Raw genomic sequence first — 26,032 nt, 5'->3', positions numbered from 1 at the left:
AATCCTCCTGCTCCAACTTCTTCGAGTTCTGGGATTACAGGCATTTGTCACCATGTTTGGTTTGTACTTTTCATTTCTAGCATTTCCCTGTGATCTTCTTTTGTAGCTTAATGTCTGTGATGAATTTCCTATTTCATTATGCATGTGCTTACCTTCTAATTTTTTTTATAGTTACTTTAAAGTCTATGTCTGATAATTTCAACATGTGGCCCATTTCTGATCTGAGTGTATTAATAATTTCATCTTTTGACTACTTACTACTCCCTATATTTTAAAATTTTTTTGATTAAATGAACATTTATATGAAAACAGAGACTAAAGTAAATATATTACTTACCTTCAGAAAGTAGCCCATCATTTCTTTTTTTTGTTTTGTTTTGTTTTTTTTTTCCAGTACCGGGAATCGAGCTCATGACCTTGCACTTGCCAGGCAGGTGCTGTGCTGCTGAGCTAAATCTCCAGCCCCACCCATCATTTCTTATGTCATTCTGATAGGATGTGGAGCTAAGTCAGTAGGATATGTAGTTGATCTGCTTTGGGCCTTTTTGTAACATACATTCATTCATTCACTGAGACAGAGTTGTTATGTATGTAGTCCAAGCTAGCCTTGAACCCACTCTGCATCCTAGCGTAGTCTAGAAATTATGGTGATCCTGCCTCAGCCTACTGAGTGTTGGGATTCCAGGTATGCACTGCCATACCCAGCTATGTTACAGCTTTAGTTTAAGGGGTTGAAGAGCTGGAGCAAGACTTTTTTGGAGGGTCTTTATTTCTGAACTGTGAGCTTTCTGGTAGTGGGAGATTTCTCTAGAGCCCAGTTGCCAGTTTCTTGGTCATTTTTAGGTTTTCTTTACTTTCCAGTCTTGCCCAGGCTTTTGTGACTAGTGAGGTGCCTTTCTACAGTAATACCTTCCCAAAGTTTATGCAATTTTCAGCCTTGATAGTGCAATGTCCAGGGTGTCTGAGTGGAAGTTTTTCTCTCATCCACGCCCCCCCAGCCTTTGGCAGCTAAATGCGTGGAGTGTTTTTGGATTGATTTTACACATCTGTCCTGCTTGTCCTTCTGCTCTCTTCAGAGTGTAGATTCCTTGCATTTGGTGGTAGTTCTATATATATTGTAGATATTAGTCCTTCGTCAGAGGAGAGCTTACAGTTTTCCCCCCATTTCATAGGTTGTCTCTTCATTCTGTTTTCTTTGTGCAGAAGCTTTTAAATGTGATATAATCCCATTTGTTAGTTCCTGATGTTTCTTGGGCAAGTGTGGTTCTGTTCAGGAAAGCTTCGCTTATGCCTGTGTGTTAAAGAGTTTCATCGGTTTTATCTTCCAGCAGATTCAGTGTTTGTTTTAACCTCTAGGTCTTTGGTTCATTTTATTACATAGAAAGATTGGTTTAGATTCATTCTTCTGCGTGTGGATAGCCATTTTTCCTAATACCATTTGTTTAAAAAGGCTACCTTTCCTTCATGTATGTTTTTGGCTCCTTTGTCAGAGATTAGATGGCTGATTGTATTTTTTTCTGAAATCCTCTGTTCTGTTCTGTTAATCCACTTTTGTTTTTGTGCCAGCACAAACCACCCGTCCCCCTTTTTAACCAGTGTAGCTTTGTAATATAACTTGAAATCTGGAATTGTGATGCTTCTTGCTTTGCTCTTGTTGCCCAAGGTTACTTTTGGATCTCTTTTGGTTTCTTATGAATTTTAGCATTATTTTCTCTAGTTCTGTGAGGAATACTGTTGGTATTTTGGTTGGGATTGCATTAAATCTACATCAGTTTTGAAAGTATGGCCATTTTGACAATATTGTTTCTGTCTAATGGAACAGGGTATCTTCCCACTTTCTGATGTCTTCTTTGATCTCCATTTTCAGAGTACTATAGGTTTTCTTACAGAAGTCTTTCATTTCTTTGATTAGGTTAATTCATAAATATTTTATTTTTCTCTTAAGCTTCTATGAATGGTATTATTTTTCTTCTTAGAGGTTGATTATTGGTGTACAGGAATGCTATTGAATTTTATGTATTCATTTTGTATTCTGCTTCTGTGCTGAATTTATTCTAGGAGTCTTGGAATTTTTTTGGGTTATCATGTCATCTGTGAATAAGGATAGTTTGAGTTCTTCCTTTGTTATATATATCCCTTTTATTTCTTTATCTTGCCTCATTGGTCTGGCTAAAATTTTGAGTACTGCATCAACATAGAGGAGTGGTAATAGTGGATATCCTGGTCTGGTTGCTGATTTTAATATATTGTTGGCAAGTTTGCCATAAATGGCTTATATCAAATTGAGACAGTGTCCTTCTGTACCTATTTTCTTGAGGGTTTCTATCATGAACAGAATGCTCTATTTTTGTCAAAGGCTTTCTGCATCTGTTGAGGTAACAATATGATTTTTGTCCTTCTATTTATGTGATACATTACATTCATTGATTTGTATATGTTGAACCTGGGATGAAGACTACTTGGTCATGATATATTATCTTTTTAATGATTTGACACAGTCTTTGCCAGTATCTTGTTGGGACTATTTGGATCTATGTTCATTAAAGAGATTGGCCTGCAGTTTTCTTTTTTGGTTGAGTCCTTGTGTGGTTTTGGAATCAAGGTAACGCCAACTTCCAGAAATGAGTTTGGTAAAGTACTCCTTCCTTTTTAATTTCATTATAAAGTTTGAAGATTATAGATCTTCCCTGAAGTTTTTGTAGAATTTAGTGGTGATTCCAGTGGGTCCTGGGTTTCTCTACGTAGTACTTTTTAATACTGTATAGTTTGATAATATATACCTGATAAAATTTTTCATGCTGGTAGATTTTCCATAGGGTTTCATGGATCTAGTTTTCTGTTCTTCACAAATATTAATTCCTGTCTTCAAATGGTTAAGTGGTCTTTTAGTTTGAAATTAAAGTCATGCATCTTAAATTATTTTAACCCATAGATTCTTAGTTGAGGGAAATTTACCATGGAAATAGAATGAAAACATTTTTCTGGGTAGCATATAGTAGTTTTTGGTAGATCAAGACTTACTACAGCAACTAGAAAAGCCAGGTAACTTACAGAATTTATGTATTTAATGATAGAAAATTGGAAACAAAAATGACTAAAGGTGTGCACCTGATTACAAGGCATTCTTTTTTCAGGACATGGACTAGAGGGGAGCCTTTAGGCTGGAACCTGGGGCTTGGGTGTTAAATTAGAAGTGTGAGAGACCTATAAACAGAAACTTCCCCCCTCTTCCATAGATTTGCTAAATTCCATTACCTTACTGGGCAGAAGAGATAAACTACAATCTCACAAAAGAAGACTGAGATTCCTTTTAGTTCTGTGGCCTTGAGATACAAATTGGCTAGAGGAGCAACCTTGAGAACAAATAGTAGGAGGAGTTGAGAGGAATTGGTGAATATTATGATGATTTTCATCTTATACACCACTTTCTTTCTCTTCTGGTCAGTTTCCAGAGTTTGATGCTGCTTAGATTGAGAGGCTGAAGAGCTAAGTTCAAAATTCTTTTAAAAGCAAAGCAGGAAGAAAGGGAAGAAAAAACTATATTTATATGTGAGATAGTCAAGATACTTATATAGTACTTTCTCTTAGTTCATTGAAAAGAAAAGTTTGTGCTAATATTGTTTGGGGAAGATATCATGCCTGTATCTTGAACTCCAAAAAACTACAATGAAGACAACAATACTCAATGTATTAATTGTTGTAATTCTCCTTCTAACCTGTTTTGAAACTCTTTTATTGTTACTTTTTTTCTCTTTTTTTTAAAAAAGCAGTTCTTACAATATGTAGCTAGTATGAAGAAAAGGACCTGCTATTGTTTCAAATGAAAGCTCTACAGAAACTCACCTTAGATCAGGGACAAACCAGGTGTAGTTATTTTTATAAAAAAACTGCAACCTAGCAGTATTCTGTGTTTTTAATCTTATAGAGCAGTGACAGTGAACCTTTTAGAGATGGTACCCAAATTGCAACCCAAAACGTACGTACTTATCGCAAAGTGCCAACACTGTAATTAAACCTGAATACTGAGGTTTTAGTTTAGAAAAAACAACTGTTACATTTTTTGTCTTAGAAGAACAACACATGCCATAGGTTCACCACCACTGTTATAGAGGAAACAGAAGAACATATGCGTGAAATTATTAATAAGTGAAGGATGAGTAAGAAAATATCTAGGGTAACCACTAAAAGAAGAATGAATAATAAGAGAATAGTAAGAAAAATTGAGTAATGGAATATACTGTGTGTGATACATTCAAAAGGAGCAACTAAGAATCAGAGAGACAACCACATTAGTAATTACAGTAATGGTGTAAAATATTCCAAGTAAATGGCAAAAATTATACTGGACATATAATATCCCAACTGTTGCTTCTTACAGGAGATGCACTTTAAACGTAGCACGCACATGATTCTAGATTCAATCTCCAGTGCCATAAACCAAACCAACCAGACAAACAAAAAATGAAACCACAGTAAAGCAAGAACCCTGACAGGTTCAGAGAAAAATGGTAGGGAAAGATGTACCATTGAAATGGTAACTAAAAGAAAGAAGACATATAGTAATTGGGTATAGTAATTGGGCATAGGCTGTAATATAATAAGTAAAAGTAGAGAAAGAGAGTTATATTTTATAATATAAAGGGGTTGATCTCCCAGATTTACCGTAGCCCTACATCTATACCCATAATACACTTTGAACAACTGTTCAAAATTGTTTTGGTTTTGCACTGAAAAGAGAAAAACCAATATGCAGTGATGTATTTGTGAGAGCTTTGAATATATTTCTCAAAAGTTTATAAACTAAGCAGTTGTATAGAAGATATGTATATTAACGTTAACAGACTTGATTGAATTGTCATACATTAAACACTGAAATGGTTAATGATGGAATTGACATTATTTTCCCTTGTTCATGGAATTTGTACCAGAATTGGCCATGTCATAAAGCTTCAACAGATGTCATTGGATTTTAATGATTATGTTCTTTGACTGCATTACAATAAATAGAAACTAATGGCAAAAGATAACCAGAAAATCCCCAACTGGTTGGAAATTAAACTATTTGTACTTTTTATATTATTAAGTTTTACCATACTGGGTTTGATCCCAGGGCCTTGTAGTTAGCTATATGCCTGTATTAGTCACTTTATTGTCACTGGGACTAAATATCCAAAACTATGGAACTTTAAAGAAGTTTATTTGACTCATGGTTTCCGTGGATTCAGTCCACTTGTGTGACTCTTAAGGCAGAAATGGCATGGGCATAAGGTCATGGGAGAGGACAGCTGCTCACGCAGTGGTAGGAAGCAAAGAAAGGTCAGGGGAAGGGCCAGCCAGGGACAAGTATACATGCCTCTCATATCATACCTCCAGTGACCCACCTCTAAGTGCCACATCCTTAACTGTACAATCAGCAATGAACTACTAAATATATGAATCCACTGAGTGTAGTTTCTCCCATGATCCAGTCACCTTTCAAAAGCACTGCCTCTGAACACAGGGACTTTGCAGGGGGCGGGGGGAGATTTTAGAGCTAAGCCCTTACAATCCCCAGTCCATTTTTGTTTTGAGAAGGGTCTCACTGAGTCACTAAGTTGCTTAGGCTAGGCTCAAACTTGTTATACTCCTGCCTCAGCCTCCCAGAGTGCTGGAATTACAGATGTGTGCCATTGTTGTGTGTGCTATTATACATGTAGGGCTTGAAGAAATTATGATGGAATTTAGATGTTTTAAATTGGTTGAAAATGAAGATGAGCTACAATAAACTGGAATGCTGCTAAAGTATAACGCTAGGATGAGATATATGTTATGCTTCTGAATTAGAAAAGAAAAGGGCATACACTGGTAGAAAAAGAATAGTAAATCAAACGTAACTGCAGTAGAAGTAAAAGAAATATGACAAGCAGTTAGTCAATAGAAAGTAATTATAAAATCTATAAAGCTAAAAAGTGGTTCTTCAAAGATTGGTAAAACTGATATTAATGTCACATGGTAATTAAAGAGGCGCAAAGAGAAAGGAAGAGAAAATGAGTGAGGGAGACAACAAAATTCACAAATATCAGGAATGTGAGGGTACATCTCTACAGATCCTACAGTCATTAAATAGTAACTGGGATTTATGAACAATTTTTATATCAGTAATATGGGATGGAGAGAAAGAACAGTAATTTACCTTGGGCTGGATCAGTCATTGAGGTAGGCATGGTTTTTGTGTTGATACTAAGAACTTTAGAGTGCGGCTATTCTGAGTTGAATTGTGTAAGTGTAAAATACACAGCAGGTTTTAAGTTTGTGGATACTTTAGCTGAGTACTTGGAGCTAGGTACATCATGGCAGTCCTGTCTGATGGATTTATTTTCAGGCACAGCTAACCTTGATTGTATAAGGAGGTCAAGATTTAATGGTGGTTCTTTTTAGGTATCCACATTAGCTCCAAATTATGTGCAATATAGTGTATTGTTGTGATTAAGAACTTGGGATCCACCATCATGCTTGACCAGAAGCATTGGCACCGAAAGGTTGTGTGATTATGATGTGTTAGCTATTAATTGTCTTTTGCACTCAGAACATCTGTCTCTTTCCTGGTCACCTGCTACTTCATAGGTCTTAACATCTCTCTTGTAACTCTTCCACAATTTTCTCTTCCACCTCCTAACTCTTCTCTGTTCTGTTACCACTGATCTCTTAGGTCTTTAAAACTGCTTATTCCAGGCTGGCCTATTTCTGCTTATTGACTTCATCTAGCTGGAGATTTCACATGTGCATCAAATTTGGCTTGACCAAAATACCACTTAATGTTTCTCCAGTACTTTATATTTTGCTCAATTGTATTTTAATACTTCACTTCTTCTTCATCTTTAAATTCTATCCATCTGATTTTCCCAGTATTATTTCTTCAGTGTACTAATATTTTCTGAAGGTTGATCTCTCTGCACGTAGAAATTTCACCTGCTTTTCCTGTCTTCCCAGTGTCAATTCCTTGCTATCGGGTTCTTCCTACCTTCCCAGCCAAAAGTTCAGTTGATAGGTACAAAACACAAAGTAGGATTGAGAATAATAAACAGGTAAGTACAGGCTTAATAGATGTGTAAAAAAAAAAAATGTTGAATTCAAGAAGTGATGAATAAGTAGCATATAGCCTAAAGGAAGCTCAAATGTTTTATCAGGAAAACCTTCCCAGACAGCCATGGCAAAAATGGCAAGGTGCCACAGGTCTGTAGTCTCAGTTTCTCCAGAGGCTAAGGCAGGAGGCTGAAGCAGCATAGTAAGGAGTTCCTTTTTAGTATTCATAATTCCTATTATGTTTTCTCCTAGGTTGTTGCATTGTTTTTAATCATGGCACTTTTCTTTACTAGGCTTTGATCATCCTGAAAAGAGGAATTTTAAAAATTATTATCATTTTTCTGTTTACTGTGGTTTAGCATGGAGCCTCATGTGAACGTACTTTTTTTTTTTTTTTTCTAAATCAGAATTATAGAATTAAAGAGATACCAGTGGGGATACAGTTTGGCTAGATTCGAAATTAATCTTAGTATCTGATTTATGAAAACTGAGTTCTTTGATTATAAATTATTCCATTACAAAGTAATTCAGATAAATTTTAACTTAAAATGTATTGAAAAATATATATATATTGTCGGATCACTACAGTTGTTTAGAACCAAACTAATGAAAATGTGAGCATCATTGTTTTTATAAATGTAAAACCAAGATTTTCTCATTTGATGGTTTTTGTTTTTGGGTTATTTACTTATTTTTAAGAGAAGAAAAATAAGCAAAAACAATGCTAGAAAATTTCAAAACGAGATTGTAGGAGAGTAACAATGTTTAGTACATTGTGCATTGTTATCTTTAAAGTAGTTTCTTGTAATACAAGATATAGGCATGAAAAACCGATAAAGCAATATAGGCATATACCGCTGGATGTGGTGGTGCACACCTGTAATCCCAGCACTCGGGAGGCTGAGGCAGGAGCATTGTTGTGAATTCAAGACTAGCCTGGGCTACAAAATGAGCTCGAGGAGCTGGGGATTTAGCTCAGTGGCACAGCGCCTCCCTGGCAAGCGCAAGGTCGTGAGTTCGATTCCTGGTACCGGAAAAAAAAAACAAAAACAAAACAAAACAAACAAACAAACAAACAAAAAAGCTCAAGCCCAGCCTGAACTGCATAGCCAGACCCTGTCTCAAAAAGATCCCCCTACCACAAGAAAAAGGGCATATACCTATCTTTTCAATGAGCTAGTAGCAATTAGTAGTGTATCTGTTATGTGTGTATATAATGTATATTTATCTGTTTTTCTTTCCCCCTTTTCTCCTTTGCCCCATTCCAGTTTCTCTTTACTTCTGAACATTTTCTTACCATTTCACAATATGTATTGTACATTTTGGGTCTTATTTACTCTTTCAGCTTCTTACGCTAGGGAAACAGTATGATGTTTACTCATGTAAGACTGATTTATTTCACTTAGAAGTATGGACTCAAGTCACATCCGTTTCCCTATAAATGTCTCAAGTTTATTCTTTTTTATAACTGAGTAGTACTCAGTACTCCATTGTATAAAAATACCACATCTTTTTTATCCATTCCTAGGTTGACGGGCATTTGGGTTATTTCGAAGATTTTGCTATGACAAATTTTGCTACTGTAACATGGGTGCACATATATCGCTGTGGTATGCTGTGTTTAATTCTTCTGGGAGAATATCCAGAAGGGGAATAGCTGGATTAAATGGTACCTCTGATTCTAGGTTTTTTGAGGAATCTCCAGACTGATTTCCAATGTGGTTGCACCAGTCTACATTGCCTCCAACAATGAAGAAGGGCTCCTTTTTCCCCACAGCCCCTCAGCATTTGTTATGGGTCGATTTCTTGATGATAGCCATTCTTACTGGGGTGAGATGAACTCTCTGTTGTTTTAACTTGGCATTTTTCAAATGACCAATAATGTTGAACATTCTTTCATATATTTATTTGCCATTTGTATTTCTTCATCTGAGAACTGTGTATTCATCTCAGATGCCCATTTTTGGATTGGGTCTTTGAATTTGGGGGGATTCTGATTTTTTCCAATTCTTTGTATGTTCTAGATATAAGTCCCTTGTCTGAGAGACAGTTAGCTAAAATGTTTTCCCACTCTGTGGGTTATCTTTTCACTCTGTTGGTGATTTCTTTTGAGGTACAAAAGCTTTTTAATAGGATGAGATCTATTTAATAAGATGAGTTGATTCTTTGAAATATTTCCCATGCAGTTTGGGTTTTGTTCATGAAGTCTTTGTATACCGCTATGTCTTCAAGATTTCTACCTAATTTCTCTTCCAGTAGGTTTAGTGTTTCTGTTTTAATATTTAGATATTTGATCCATTTTGATTTTAGTTTAGTGCATGGGGATAGATATGGATCTAGTTTTAGTTTTTGGCATGTAGGGAGCCAGTTTTTCAAACATCACCATGTATTAAAGAGGCTATCTTTCTTTCAGTGAATATGTTTAGCCCTTTTGTCAAAGATAAGGTAGCTGAGTGTGTTTATACTTGTGTCCGTATCTTCTCATCTGTTCCATTGGTCCTCAGGTGCTTTTTTTTTTCCCCAATACCATGCTGATTTTATCACAGTAGCTTTGTAGTATAATTTCAAGTCAGAGATTGTGATGCCTCCTGCCTTGCCTTTGTTGCCCAGGATTGTCTTTGCTATTCTAGGTCTCTTCTGTTTCCAGATGAATTTTAGAAGTTTTCTCTAGTTCTGTGAGGTATGCTAATGGTATTTTGATTGGGACTGCATTAAATCTGTATAACAGTTTTGGGAGTATAGCCATTTTCACTATATTGGTTCTTCTTATCCAGGAGTAAGGGATATTTTTGCATTTCCTGATATCCTTTTCCATGTCCTTTTTCAGAGTACTGTAATTTTCAAAATATAGATCTTTTACTTCCTTTGTTAGATTGATTACTAAGTATTTCATTTTTTTGGATACTATCATAAAGGGTGTAGTTTCCCTAATTTCTGTCTCAATAAGTTTGTGTACAAGAATGCTATTGATTTTTGAGTACTGACTTTGTATCAAGCTATGCAACTGAATTTGGTTATTAACTGTAGAAGTCTTTAGGTGGAGTTTGGGGGCATCTTCCATGTAGAGTATCATGTCATCTGCAGATAATGATAATTTCACTTTTTCTTTCCCTATCCTTATTCCTTTTATTTTTCTCTCTTGTCTAATTGCTCTGGCTAATGTGTGCAGAACTGTGTTGAAAAGGAGTGATAGTGGACATCCTTGTCTTGTTCCTGATTTTAGAGTGAAAGCTTTCAGTTTTTGTCCATTTAATATGATGTTGGCCATTGGTTTGTCATAGATGGCTTTTATCAGATTGAGATGAAGACCATCTATTCCAATTTTCTGTAGGGTTGTTATTATGAATGAGTGTTGGATTTTATCAAAAGCTTTTTCTGTCTCTATTAAGGTGATCATGTGATTTTTGTCTCTAGTTCTGTTGATATAGTGTATTATGTTTATTGATTTGCATATATTGAACCATTCCTCCATTGCTGGATTGAATATCACTTGGCCATAGTGTATAATCCTCTTGATGATTTGCTGCATTCTGTTTGCTAGTATTTTTTACAGAGAATTTTTACATTTATATTCATTAGGGAGATTGGCTTGTAGTTTTCTTTTTTGGTTGTGTCTTTCTCGGTTTTGATATCAGGAATAATACTTGCCTCCAGGAGTTAGGGAGTATTGCTTTCCTTTCAATTTCATTAAAGAGTTTGAAGAGTATTGACATTAAATCTTCTGTAAATTTCTTGTAGAATTCAGCAGTGACTCCATCAGGACCAGGGCTTTTCTTTGTTGTTAAGTTTTTAATTACATTTTCAATCTCAATAACTGATACTGGGTTATTGAGAATTTTTATATCTTCTTGATTCAGCTTTGGTAAACCAGACGTATCTGGGAATCTGTCCATTTCTTCTGTGTTTTCCATCGTAAGAGAGTAAAGATTTTCCAAGTAGGTAATGATTATTTTCTGAATTTCTATAGGATTTGTAGTGACTTCACCCTTATCATTCCTTAATGCATGAATTTTGAGTGTTTTCTTTCCTTTTATGGATAAGTTTGGCTAACGGTTTATCAATTTTATTTATTTTTTCAAAGAAGCAACTTTTTGATTCATTGTGTTTGTATTGTTTTCTTGGTTTCTATTGTGTTAATTTCTGCTCCGATTTTTATAATTTGCTCCTTTCTGTGGAGCAAGGTGGTGAGAATGTGGATAGATATGTATATACATGGTTGTAAAACACTGAATAGACAAAGCCAACAGCTTTATAAAAATGATTGCATGTTTGGGACCAGAAAAGGAAATAGGGTAACAGAAATAGTAAAGAGACTTCTCTGAATAGACTATATACCTTGTTGTATAATTTGCATTTGGAATCCTATAAATGTATTACATATTCTCTGTAAAGTTGCACCCAAATAAAAATTCCTTGAAAATTGAAGACACATAACTAATTTTTCCTGAATTAGTGACAGCCCTACAGAAAAATGTTATTTCAGGTGACTTTACAATACAGTATAGTATTTTAATTGTCCAGTGTTAGTAGAGTTGCAAAGAAATCTTCAGCTTTATTCCATAATCTTAGTTTTAGAAACACTATTGGTATTATTTGAAATTATATATATTTTGTAAGGTAATATAAATAAGTTACTGCATATTATATATGTACAAAAGTCGAAATTTTCAGTCTCAGAGAAAAGAAAACAAATATCAGCCATAGACTTCTTTGAATAGACGATTAAATGGTAGCCCATTGAATGGTAAACTCCCTAAAAGGTAAGTCTGTGTGTTAATTCCAGGAACCTGTGAATTTATTTAGAAAAAAGGTTTTTGCAGGTGTAATTGCTATCATAAAGGGCTCTAAATCCAGTGACAAAGGGCACACAAAGAAGAGAAAGTGAGCTAATTTCCATTACATAAGATTTAAGGACACCACAGTGAAAGTAGACAATTCTGGAATATAAGATCATTTAAAGACCAGCTGACCCAAGTTTTCCTCAATTTCATGAGGGGGAAAAGAGAGAAGGAGGGACTGCATCAGATTAAAAGAAGATTTAGGCATAATTGTACAAATGAACTGTGTAGACTTTGTTTTGGATCCCGCCTCAAACCAACTGTGAAATGAAATGTTTGAATCAGCAAGGCTAATTTGGGGGTAATAGGTGACTCTAGGTTATGAAAATGATTGGGAAAGAGTGCCATATTTTTAGTAGATGGATACTGAATTCTTTGGAGGCCAAATGACAATATCTAGAGTTTGCTTTTTTTGCTTAAGAAAAATGACAGAATCACATTTTAATCATTATAGTAAATGGAAGAAGCAATGTCATTTGAAAAAAAAATGACATTGTATATAAAAATGATTTCCAGTGCAGTATTTTAAAAGGTTTCTACGTTGTCCCCATGTCTTTCTCAAGAATGACACATTTCACTGAAAAGATGAATTCAGTGAACCAAGAAAGACAAACATATGAAATAGGAGCTCTACCCCAGAGAGAGGTGAAGAAAGTTCCTAGGAAAATAGTATGCCTCTGGTCAGAGTATTAGTTGAGTTTGAACTGGGAGGATATAGGACTTTAGGATGTGAGGGTTCAATGAGTAAGAGGCTAGCTGATTTCTGAAATACTGTGTGGGAGTTTTCCAGTATGTGGAAGATTTAATGGAAGGATGCAGAGAGTAAGAAGAATTGTGATAGGTGCATAGAAAGCTAAGCAAATGAAAAAATACAAGTTTTTATATTCTGGAGAATGAAAAATACAAAAAGAAACATGCTTATATGGTAGTTCACTAATGGTAACAATATTATATACATAGTTATTTAAATATAATTGGGTGATAATTATTTTGTGGTAGGAAGGAAAAGTAAAGGGTGTAAGGAAAATAAATCGTCATTTTCCACAGGGTAATAGGTAAAACTGGTATTTGGTACTTCTGGTAAAGAATTTCACATTGAAGGAAGAAGGACTTTGCTCACTGTGTGTGTTAGTACTTAGATATAATTGAAAATGTAGTACATATGTTAAAAAGGAAGAGGCTGAGTAAAGATCCTCTCAAGGACTGGTGAAAGTGAACTGAGTCTATTCTCCACAGATTATCTTTCATTTAAAAGAAATTCTTGTTTACTTCACACTTGATGCATTTCTCTTTATGTGTCTTCTGATTTTGCTTTAAGATACTTCAGTCTTAAAAACTTAGGGAGATCGAACTTGTATTTTTAATATACCTTTGTTAAATCTTTTAAGAATGGGTTGACGTTCCAAAAATGAAGAAAACTTGTGTTTTGTGAAAATACTTTATTGATATTAAGAGTAAGGAATCAAATAGTACTGGTAGTGATAATAGTTTTGAAGATATTGGTAGATTTTACTTGCAAGGTTATATTTGTTCAAGACTTTGAGTCCTTAACATTTCCATGAGTGGAAAAGAGAATGTGAGAAAGTATATAGAGAAAGTAGTAATTTGAATTTCTATTCTGTTGTGCAGCTTGCTTTCTATAATATATTGAAATCATTTCTGTGTTTTAAAGTTAGTCTTTGAATTATCTTTTCAATATCTTTTCTAGGGTAGATTCGCAAGGCTCTTTCTATAGTGTGGATTGTTGCCTTTAGTAAGAGCATGTCGTCCATCTTGCCATTCACTCCACCAGTGGTGAAGAGACTTCTAGGATGGAAGAAATCAGCTGGTGGATCTGGGGGAGCAGGCGGAGGAGAGCAGAATGGACAGGAAGAAAAGTGGTGTGAGAAAGCAGTGAAAAGTCTGGTGAAGAAGCTAAAGAAAACAGGACGATTAGATGAGCTTGAGAAAGCCATCACCACTCAAAATTGTAATACTAAATGTGTTACCATACCAAGGTAAGTGTTGCTTGATCTGAAGTTTGATGATCTGCTGCTGAAAATTACTTATGGGAACCTAAAGAACGGCTGTTGAGTTTTTGTTACTTTCAAGTCACCTATAAATAGTCATTATTAAAATATGACTGGTTAACCTCACATACAAATTTTTTTTACTAGTTAAGTCTTGTTTTTTTTATAAGTCATTTTCTTAAGATTTATTCAGGCAAATACAAGATATTTAGATACAGTTTTCTCTTCATTGCATTTGTATATTTCTCATTTCTGTGATAGGATGACATTTGAATAAAGATTCAAAGCTTTTCCTATTACTGGCAAGTACTGACTGACAGTTTTTCCTCCCTTGTTCAAAACTGAAGTCAGTAAGGAATTACAAGAGGCTGCTGACTTTTTGATGAATGTTATATAGTTCTTGGCTTTGAGTTGCAGTGTTATTTCCAAGAAAGAAGAGTATGTGAGGCAGCTTCTTACATGTATGTAGTAGTCAGAATCTATCTCAAAGACTGACCCCTTATATTGGAAGGACCTGATACTGAAGACATTGAAGTTTTAGTATAAATTTAATCATTTGCAGATAAGTACCACTGCTGAAGTGAGTTTTTAAGAAAACGAAGTGGCCAGTGGTTTTAAAATGTTTCTACAGGGGTTTTTTCATTGTCAAAAATAAAGAATTCTCTAAAGTGAATGCAGTGTCATATGTGGGCTTGCATATAGGATGTAAAATTGTTCTACTTCTTTGCATTGAGTTTTGACACTCCTGGTGCTTAAGCATAATAGATCCCAGTAACACTAATCTGTCTATGTGCAGGTGCTCACAGTAGACTATTTCCTGCTCTGTTTAGTAGGCTAGTTACCTATTTCTGTCACTTGTTTCATGTGTATTTTAAATAAGTCACCTTTCTTGGTTTATTCTTTTGTTTTAGAAATGCTGTGGAGTCTCTTGCTGTTTGTGAGGCTGTTTCTAGACACATGGGGGTACTGTGATGATAAAACACAAAGGTTCCTGCCCTCCTGAGGGATAGATACACATACTAAACAAGTGAACAAATCAGTATAATTTGAGATGGTAATGAGTACAAAAACAGCAGCTGTGGCAATATGATAGATGATCCCAGAGGGATGAAAAAGGTATTGGATTGTGATGCTTGAGGTGAGCCCTGAGGATCAGGAGCTGGCTGAAGAGGCTTCTAGTTAGAGGAAAGAACCTGAGTAATGCCTCTGAGGTTGGAAATAGTTTCTCATATTAGAATATTTAAAAGAAGGCAGAGTTTAAAACATGGTAGGAATCTGGTCATACATGGTGTTGTAAAGTGCTATGGGAGTTAAATGAATGTTGGTCTAAATATAAACCAGGATTTTAAAATGGACTTTTAATCCATTTTAAAAAGGATTTTTAATCCATTTTTAAAAGGATTTTTAATCCATTTTTAAAAGGATTTTTAAAAAATTCCCATTTTACCAATATCACTCTTGCTGCTAGACACAGATGCTATAGGGAATAGGGTGTGTGTGTGTATGTGTGTGAGAGAGAGAGGAAGGGAGGGAGGGAGGAAGAGGAAAAGAGGGTGGCAGAAAGGGAGGGAGGGAGGCAGAGGGGGAGAGAGAGGAAGTGGTAGTGGTAGTAGGTTTGATGCAAGCCGAAAAGTCATCTAGGATGCTGTGAAAGTAGTCTACATGCAGGATAATGGAGGTGGATGTGGCTATGCTAGCAGCAAAGTAAATGGATTCTGCACGTGTGTTGGAAGAGGAACTGAAAGGTCTTGGTGAGTTCATTAAGTCAAGGTGTATTAATCTTCCATTGCATGGGTGGTGACATTTCAGTTGAAATGTTTATTAAATGGTCACTGTGTGGCTGATAAGCCCTTCCTTGCTGGAGTTTTGCTCTTGAGTTATTTGCTTTCTAATAAGGGAGAGAAACTTTAAAATAGAAAATAAGAATTTTATAAAATGTGATAGGTGTTGTGAAACAAGTACGCTCTGGGGAACTACATCCAGAGAAGGTTTGTGGAAACTTTCCCTTTTGAGGAATATTGGTGACAGGGTTGAGTCTAGCTGGTGCAACGGTGGAATTACTCAGAAGCATGTTTTATCAAGAGTGGCACTGTGGAATGAATATTGTGGAGATCAGGGAGGACTGGCCAAGAGTTCCCAGCAGGGAGTTATCTTTAAGGTATAGTGTGAAGGGGGCAGGAGATAGCCGGGGTGACTCTGAATGTAGTCAGGAATCAAAGCAGGCTGTGGCAGGGAGTTTACAATCAACCTGAGTATGACTGGAGTGTGGAGACACTGAAAAGGCGTAGGTCCAGAAGTCAGATTAAATTTTAAGTAATAGCATCTGACGCCTTTGAGGAAACAAAATAGTGAGGCTGTCACAAGTAGAGTTTGGGAGACCACTTAGTAAGTTATCTCAACAAAGGGAGCTCAGTGGTCCATGCGAGATGGAATGTGGTTTTGCTCAGTTCCACTCGAGTTACATTGCCGTTGTAGCAGTTGGCTTGCAGAGGAGCCAGAGGGTAGTGCTCTTTCAAGGAGAGGCAACAGGTAGTGAGTAGCCTGGTGATTACAGGTAACTCCATGGGTGTTTAAACTGTGATGGTCAACTTAGTCACATTGCTTTTCTTTATTTTTCATTCTTTTTATGAATATTTTAGAAATTTCTTTTTCTAGAGCTTCTTTATCACGAAAAGGTTTTCTCCATACACTTAACAATTATTGAAGGTAAAATAAATGATCGCTGCCCATTGCCTTGTTTTTCAGTATCCAGAGTTCCTTGAAATTCAGAAGTTTGCCTCTCTAATTTGGGGTGTGTTTAATGTAGATTTGTTAGTGTCGATTGTCAAAAACTTACCTTCTTACACTATAAGTACCATATATTTTCTAACTTTTTAGAAGAGCAGTTAGTTCTTAACTATTAACTATCCTTAAACATAATAAACTTTAGGAGCAATTCATTTTACTTTTATGAAGTGTAAAATATGGGGAGTAGCAGGAAAAAAATCTTTGTTATAGGTAAATGCAAACTTTAGTTTAAATAAAAAATTTAAAATGGGATATAAAATAGTTGTAGGTGCAGCTCAGTTACTTAAAAGTATAGTGTTATTTTAGATTTTTCATACTTAAAAATACAAGTAAATTCAGTTGATGAATATGAGAAACAAATTTCTGAATTTAAAGGATAGGCAAGTGTTTTCAGTTACAATATTTGTTTTGTTGACTTTTAGTAATTTCTACCCTTGAACTCTCTGCATCACTAATATTAAAGTGGGATTAACAAGTTCCTGAGGGCTTGAAGCCATTAATGGTATATGCATGACTATTCTGTGTTGGCCAATGGGACAGTGGTGTGTGTACCGCTGGTAGTTTAGGACTGCTCAGCAGCAAGTCATATAAATTATGGACCCATCATGAACTTGTTAAAGTTAGAAACGGTCCTGGCTTTATATCTCTCCCAGTTCCCTCACCTAATTACTCTTGCCACATCTGAAGGTTTGGAAGCTTGCAGTTAGAGATACGTATCACTACTGCTTCCTTCCCACCATTGTGTGTGCTGACACAAAGTAATTCAGGGACAGAACTTCGCCTGGTAAGCTGCAGTTGGCTAAGTAACATTAATTTTCATGAAGCTTTTCTGTCTCAAAGTTTTTAAGACTGAGGGAAATTTTTATGAGACAATTCAGCAATATAGTAAGAATGGCAATTGATACTTAGTAAAGAATTAGATGTGAGAAGAAACAATGGCTTTCAATACATATTAGTTTATAATAAAGCAAAATCCAAACTTGGTGGGAATGGAGTTGTGCAAAATTAAAAACAGGTTACTCTGGTGTTCTTAGTGGCAATTTTATAATAACTATTATACATACATGTGTACTAATGCAAAATTCATTATTTTCATAAGCATAAGTTATAAGGGTTTCTGTAAGGTGGTGGTTTGGTTATGTAATTACATATTTTTATCTTTCATCCTAAGGAAACAATTAGAAACACAGAGATTTATGATATCTCTCATTATTGTTTGTAATAGCAAACAACCAATGCTAACCCTTCGTTTCCTTAATGCTAATGTTAAGAAAACGTTTCAAACTCAGACCACAGCTGAACAAGTAAAAGAAAAATTTCTGCCAGTCTTATAAACATTGACACAAAAGTTATAAATATATGAAACTTCGATAAAGTGGGTTTATTTAAAAAAGAAAAAAACAAACATGACAAGATAAAGTTTATGGCAGGCATCTGCCGATGATTCACCTACAGGAAATCTATTAAATAAGATAACCACATGCTCACTTAGAATTTGATTACCTTAGTGAGTCTGGCAAAAGCTTTCTTATTAGATTCAGTATTCATGTTAACAGATAGGGAATTTTCTTAGTTTTATAGAGTATGCATCTAAAAATGTTATTCTTAATCATGAAACTTGGAGAGAAATATGATATGCAAAATTGTTAAAGTGATGATCTGTGGAGGACCTAAAAAAAGATACTTAATATTTTCCTGGTATTTTAAATATAAAAGTATGTTTTACCTTAATAGCCAACATAATTAAATAGGAATTTTTTGGCAATTTTAAAATTCTGAGACAGAGTCTTGCTAGGTAACCCAGGTTGGCCTTGAACTCACAGCTGGTATTACAGGTATGTACCACCATGCCTGGTGCCAGTTTAATTCTTAGCAGAGGGGCAACCGGTTGTTCACATCTGGGACAAACAACAAAAGCAACAACAGAGACAAACTCTTTCTGTCCCTTATACTCTGTATAGGCTACCTGCCCTAAGGGATGTGTAGCACTCGCATCCTTAATCCCAGGATTGGACCATGGGTCGATCACAACCTCTAGATTTGACTACCTCTGAAAAAGCCTGCCCCCGATAACTGCATGAGGCTTTGAGGGGACATCTAGACACAAACCATAACACTAACCCTAACCCTAGCCCTAAGATGCCTGAAAGAGCACCACATGTGGTCTGTAGAGATGTAACATAATAGTAAAACACTAATTTTGGGTATCTTAAAATCTTTATGTCTTCTGTTGTACTTGGTATAAAATAAAAAATGTTCTGCTTTGTTCTTCAAATTTTTTTTTTCTTTTTGAATTGGGTTATTTTTATGGACTTACCTTTCAATTTACCGATCTTATTTTTATGCTGTATTCGGTCTACTGTTAGTAACTTCTTCATATATATTTCAGTTTCATTGTGTTTCTTTGGTATAAATTACAGATATCTTCAGTTCTTTACCTACTTTGTCTCTTTTGAATTGCTTTTAATATGTTTATTTTCTTTAAAATTTGTCACTCAAAAATCTGGATCATCTGTTGGACTATTTCTGTTATTGTTTGTTCATCCTTGTATCATTTGCGTTTCCTGCCTCTTCATGTCTCATAAATTTGGTTGCCATATGTTGCATAGAATGTATAAAATTCACATAGGAAAAGAACTATAGATGCTCCAAATGATGCTATCATGAGTATTTTTTCTTGTTTTTGTTAGGGAGATAGAGAGTTATCTTGGTTACTTTTCTCTGGTTACTGAGACAAAATACCTGATGCCCAACGCGAAGGAACAAAGGTTTATTTAGTTCACAGTTTGTAGAGGTTTCAGTTCATAGTATGGAGGCAAATGGCAGAGGGCAACAATTCAAGGCAGCAGAAGACAGCAGAAGTAGCTGAGAGCAAGCCTCTTTTCCTCTCTTATACTTTATGAAGGCTGCCCACCCTAGGGTGGGTGCAGCACTCACACCCATAATCCACCATTGGACCATGAATCAATCATAACTCTGGAAGCCTACCCCATGGCTACTTGAGGCTTTGGGGGCACATGTAGACACAAACCATAACAGAAGAGACTGATCATTTTGATCTAATCAGGAGTTGAAATGAGTTGGGACTGGGTTGCCGTTTTAATTTGACTTGGTCTAGCACTAGCTTATATCTTTTCTGCAAACAGATACTCTCCTGGGATTTTGAAAGCATGGCACACTGTCACCTCATTCTCAAACATTCTAGGAAATTCATTTCTAATTTTTAGTAGGTTAAGTTTGTCTTTTAGCTTCAGTTTTAAAACCTGATGACTGGGACTGGGGATTTAGCTCAGTGGCAAAGCGCCTGCCTGGCAAGCACAAGGTCGTGAGTTCGGTTCCTGGTACCGGAGAAAAAACCAAAACCAAAAAAAAACAAAAACAAACAAACAAGCAAAAAACCTGATGACTATCTTGAAGGAGATTCATGGGATTGTTGACAGTTCACCAATGTTCTTTTCTTGATTAGGATTTCTTCCCCAGACCAATCTTAGTCCCTTACCTATAGCTACAGTCTGCGAATGACCCAAAGAGAGGAAGTAGGGGCTGGGGATTTAGCTCAGCGGCAAAAGCGCCTGCCTGGCAAGCGCAAGGTTGTGAGTTCGGTTCCCGGTACCGGAGAAAAAACCAAAAAAAAAACAAAGAGAGGAAGTAGCAAGGAGTTGTCAGTGCACCTAGAAAGTACTTTTTTTTTTTCAGTTTTAGTTCATCTGGATCTCATTATTTTAATGGGTCTCCATTATCTTAAGACAAGGGTGTTTTTTTGGTTTGCTTTTTGTATTTTTATTCTTTTCCCTCTATTTGTTGGAATGGGAATGGTGGCCTCCTATGACTTGCTTATATTTTACATGGAACTAGAACTGTAATAGAATATTAATATGGGAAGTCTTCCAGTATTTATCCAGAGCCAAAATCTGAGAACAACAGGTTGTACGTGACCTACTTTCATAATTGAGATGCTGTGCCATTCTTGCAAGACTGGCAAAAAGGATTTCTGCAGATAAGCATTGCTGTGCTTAAATCTGTCACTCACATTTAGGCTGTATAAATAAGAATTCAGGAAAAGGACCCCCGATTGAGAACTCATTGGAGAGAGTAGTATATATGATTTTATTTCCTCTTCCTTTCATCTAAATTGAAGATCTTCACATCTCACTTTGAAGTTTCTGCTAGGGCTTGAGAAATACATAGACTGGCACCTACCTTCTATCCAAAAAGCCTAAAAAGCAAGAGGCCACCTGGAGCTGCTCCTGTAGCAGTAAAGAAAAGCCACAGTCGGAATGGCTTGTGTTTTCCAAGTATGATAGGTCAAAGATGCATGAATTATGCCATGGACTGAGTATAGTTTAGTAGGATAATTGAAATTGCCTTGTCTGGAAAGAACCTAGAGGCCTACCTTGGTTGTGGAGTGGCCCAAGCAGAGCAACCTTATAAGTTCCTGGAGTGAACTAGAGGAAAAAGACAGTCAATATTTTGGCATTTGACCTCCATAGGAACCCACTGTCATGTTACTGTCACATCAGAACCCTCACTTCTTGTTTCTTTTTAGTGTCTATATAAGGGGCAGAAAAATAATAGTCAAATATTTAAGAATGCAGTCTCTGCTCCTGCTACTTGCTAGTTGTAGGACTTTAGGTATGTTAGTCTAATCCACCTACTGCTAGTACCCCATGTGTCCAGGATTAAATGATTTAATATGTTGCATAAGGGCTTGCATAGTGCTTAATAAATATCAGCTATATGTGGAATAGACCCCTATCCCAAATTTGACTTTGATGGGAGTCTTGTATTGCCACCTTCACATATAGCTCATGAACAGGTTTATTAAGCACATAATGAGGCTTTCTGGGGTAAGCAAGGCAGCTCCCAAATTGACCCAAAAATGACTTGAGTGAACAGTGATCAGAGACTTGCTTGGAGTTTCATGTTGACTAGGGATTGGGGCTGGAGTCTGAGAAAACTGTTCCTGCACTTGTGCATGTGCCATAACTCCTATCAGCAATAAAAGATCAAAAATGTAGTCAGATTCCTTTTTAAATTCAGGTAAGATAAAAAGAAAATGACCCTTAGCTGCATCATAGTTAAACTGATGAAGAGAAAATCTTAAAGCAGACAGTAAAAAATAGCGAGTAACATGCATAGGAACAATGAAATAAGTACTTGGTAATTTCAAGAGAGTGGAACCAGAAGATTGTAGAATGACATCACCAAATTGCTGACTTTGAGAAGTCATCATGATACTAAGTTGGAGGACTTAACTACCTAACTTAAAGAACTAACTTTAAAGACATACAATATTATAATGCTGCATAAAAAAATAGGTAAATGGCATAAGCTTAAAAACTTACATGGTTATTTAATTTTTCAGCAGAGATTCAGGAAGGTGATCCAAGAAGTAGGGAGAGGAAATTCTTTCAAAGAAGAGTACTGGAACAATTGGATATCCAAATGGAAGAATGAGCCTAATTCTACTTTATACCACGCAATAAAGTTAATTCCAGATGAATCATAGTTTTCACTCAGAGGCTAAAATTGTAAAGTTTTCATAACTAAATATAGGGGAATATAAAAAAAAATAGGGGAATATATTTGTAACTTGGTAGTACAGTTTTTTTGAAAAAAGGATATTAAAAGCAATAACCATGAGAGAAAAGTTGATAAGTTAGACTTAATTAGTATTGAAAGTATCTTGTGAATATGAGAAAAATGAATTAGCAAATCAGAGTTGAAAAATAATTTTCAAAAACAAATTTCCAAAAGAGCTTTATATCCAAAGTTTATTAGGGATTTCTTTAATTCTGTAGTAAAATAATAAATGGCCAAATTTTAAAAATTGACAAATAGTTGAATGCCTTATAAAAGAAAAGATATATAGAAGTCCAGTAAGAAAATGAAAAACTGTGTGATGTCATTAGGGAAATGGAAATTGAAACCATAAGAAAACACTACTGCACAACCCCCAAAGTGTAATTTAATAGAGTTACTATACCAAATGGTGAGGATGTTGAAAAAGCAGGAACTTTTGTGTATTGAGGGAGAAGTGCAACATGGCACTTCCACTCTGGAAAGAGATTTTTTAGTTTATTATAAAATCTAATTTATATCTACCCATTATCTGAAGAATTTTACTTTGAAATAGTTACTCAGGAGAAATGAAAGCACACGTATATGGATGTTCATAGCACCATTATTCATGATAGTTATAGCCTGGCAACTGGTTAGATGTTCAGGCAGGGATGACCAGACAAATTTTAAATTCATCATGTAATGGACAATAGCACTAAAAAGAATGAACTGTCATCATATATATTAATATCTCAAAAATATGCTGTCAGGCACTCAAAAGAAGACATACTATATTATTACATTTATATGACATAAGATACTAATTACGGTGATAAAAAAAAAACCATCATTGATTACTTTTGGGTGCAGGGGAATGGACAGCAGGAATTAAGAAAAGGTCAGAAGTGATGATTTTTGAGTTATGAGTTCCATAATTTACGCATGTAATAAAACTCAGAAAATAGTGCCATTAAGATTGGTATTTCCACTATGTAAGTTTTGTCTTTTGTCAACAATGAACTGTCCTTACTATGCATGCTGGAGATTTGAAATGTCTATAGTACATCAAAAAATAAAGAGATTGATGGAAAATTGGGTAGATACATGATAGAGCAGATAAAGCAAATGTTAATTATATAATCTAGCTGGTGAATATAGTAAGGAAATTGAAGTGTGCAGTATCATTAGGGTCCTTTTAAGGAAATTGAAGTGTGCAGTATCATTAGGGTCCTTTTAAGGAAATTGAAGTGTGCAGTATCATTAGGGTGCTTTTAAGTTTAACATGTTGGAAATTTTTCCCAGAAATGGGAATGAGATGTACGTTTACTGAGGTGCCCAAAAAGTTACTTTAAAATCACTGAAGCTTTTTCCTCCATAAATATTGGCTTAATTCTTATAAATCAGCTGCATAGGGCTTTGCCTAGGCTTTCATAATAGATGGGTTGTTAAAATTTTTCCATAGGAATTCTTATTGAAGACTTTGGAATAAAGTTAATCCTGACATGCCTGGACTGAATTTGAAATTTTTTGTTACTGATTAGGAAGATTCAGCATTTTAAAAAATTCTCCGTTATGTATGTTCTTGTAAAGTTACATAAGTAGGAAAAGTACATAGCATAGTGTGGTGAGCTTCACTAAAACCTAGGTCCAGTTGAGTTACCTGAAGTCTAAATACATTATTTTGTTTTGTTTTGAAACTTTGCATGAAATCTTGACATCTTAGGATACACATTTGGGGACTGAGTTTGTTTTTGAATGACCATAATATTTCATTGCTACTGGATAAATTTGGAAACTTTCTATAGAGGGTGAAGCTTCAACCTATTAAACTGTCTCTAAATTTATTACTGTCAAAATAAGTCTTAATTACTGTCAGAATAAGTCTCTAAAGTGAAGGAATGTAAGACTCACCAACTGTTATTGGTGATTTCACCTTTTGAAACAAACTTTCTGCTGTTGCTGTCATACTTTTCAATTATTTTTGTTCAAGAATATGAGAGACATTTGCACTTGAAAATACAGCAGACTTAAAAAATAGAATTTGCAACCATTTGTCTACATTTTGCAAACAAAATACAGAGAAAAAATTGGGATTCTGAGACATTCATTCTTAATTAAGAATGTTAGTTTAATCATAACAGTTTCATTTCTTTTGTCAATGTAACATTTTAACATTTATAATTAGATGTTAATCTATTACAGATCTTTCAATAATATTTGCATTTCTTGAGAAAGTATTTCTGATCTTGTAGAAGTTTGAAAGCACTGAGTTAAACCATTATTTTGCAGAAATGTGCCCTGAAGAATTTGGGTGCATGAGTGTATGTGTGTGGGCATATGTGCATGTGTGCATTACAGGAGACTGAACTCAGGGCCTTCACCCTAAGCTACAGCCCCAACCCTTTTCCAGGGTCTCAGTAAGTTGCTAAGTTGTCCAGGATGGCTTGAACTTGTGATCATCCTGCCTTCGCCTCCTAAAGTACTGAGGTTAGGGGCATGTACCACCAGGCCTGGCTAGAACTTTCACTTTTAGGTAGATTTAAACCCTGACTCTTACCATGTTAACTCTTTGGTGTTTGATTATTCAACTACTCAGGTTTCTTTTCCTTTTTTGGAATCTAATGGTAATATTAATTTATATTATAGAGTTGGTAATGGGTTTAAATTAGATAACGTGTAAAGCAATTTGAATAGTGCCAGCTACATAGCAAATGATTAAAATAAGTACAAGCAACTTTTGAGTAAGTTTTCTGTAGTCAGTGACAACTTCTTAATTGCTCATTTGTATCCTTTGCTAATTTGTCAAGAACAAAGTTTGCAAAATACTATAAAAAAAATATAAAAAGAAAAAAGTTTGCTGTTAAGGATAGGGTTGCTCTAAAGCAACTTTCTTGATGGTAGAGGAAAGGTTAAAAAACTGTGGAGGCAGGCATTTTCTTTTTCCCAGTTCTCATCTTCATCTGTAATGATGATTTACATAGATGTATGAACAGTGTGGAGCTTTTTTGTATTATAGTAATCATCCTTTGACTCCTGAGTTGCTTAAAATATAAACTGTCCTTGCTAGTTATATATAAAAGTAAAAGCATTATTCTGTTAAGTAGAGATAATTGTGGATGCATAGTTAGTTACAGATTATTCCCTAGAAGTCCGTATTACATGAGTATATCATACATGTCAGTCACCAGAGCTGGAGCTTTAAGAAAAATTCCTTTTGTTGATAGCATTTTACCAATTTATTAATGCCATTAACTTTACTCAGTGGTCAGCATGCTTTAAAGTATAACCTTGATTCTTACCCCCCCCGTTTTTTTTTTTTCCTCCGGTACCGGGAACCGAACTCACGATCTTGCGCTTGCCAGGCAGGCGCTTTTGCCGCTGAGCTAAATCCCCAGCAATGTACGTGTTCTTAATATAAAAATTATAATTGATACAAAATACATTGTTAGTGGATGGTAGAAACACAGTGAACAATGTTCATTTAGATGAGTGTATGAAATATATATGCTTAGATAATAATTTGTAAACTGTTGACTACATTTAAAATTTTAGTTTTCAAAGGTTAGTTTATTTTTAGATGAAAGAAATCTTTAGTGTGTTAATTTTACTGATACAACACAAGTGTGCTTGCTCGTCTGTGTGTTGATGCAGAAATATTGTTGATAGTTTATGGTCTGTTAATCTTATTTCAACACATTGTAACATTTTGTGTTAATTGCATTAGTACACAGTATGAATATTTGATCAGGCAGAATTGATGAGAATGAATTTCGC

At 35.3% G+C, this 26,032-nt stretch overlaps 2 protein-coding genes across 2 annotated transcripts in view; both read left to right on the top strand.

Annotated features, from left to right (window-relative positions):
* The window catches only part of LOC106147776, a 40,575-nt gene extending 26,883 nt beyond the window's left edge, over nucleotides 1–13,692 (top strand). Inside the window, exon 3 of the mRNA XM_013510528.1 lies at nucleotides 13,609–13,692. The gene's annotated coding sequence lies outside the window, so the exon portion shown is untranslated. The remainder of the gene's footprint in view (nucleotides 1–13,608) is intronic.
* The window catches only part of Smad2 (SMAD family member 2), a gene marked incomplete in the record, with an annotated part of 85,385 nt that overhangs the window by 24,391 nt on the left and 34,962 nt on the right, over nucleotides 1–26,032 (top strand). Inside the window, 1 exon segment of the mRNA XM_013510523.1 lies at nucleotides 13,614–13,897. Coding sequence (XP_013365977.1) covers nucleotides 13,662–13,897 — 236 coding nt within the window.

This window comes from Chinchilla lanigera, unplaced genomic scaffold, assembly GCF_000276665.1.
Source record: "Chinchilla lanigera isolate Chin_1 unplaced genomic scaffold, ChiLan1.0 scaffold00001, whole genome shotgun sequence".
NCBI classification, from domain to species: domain Eukaryota; kingdom Metazoa; phylum Chordata; class Mammalia; order Rodentia; family Chinchillidae; genus Chinchilla; species Chinchilla lanigera.
This window is presented reverse-complemented; position numbering and strand designations above follow the sequence as displayed.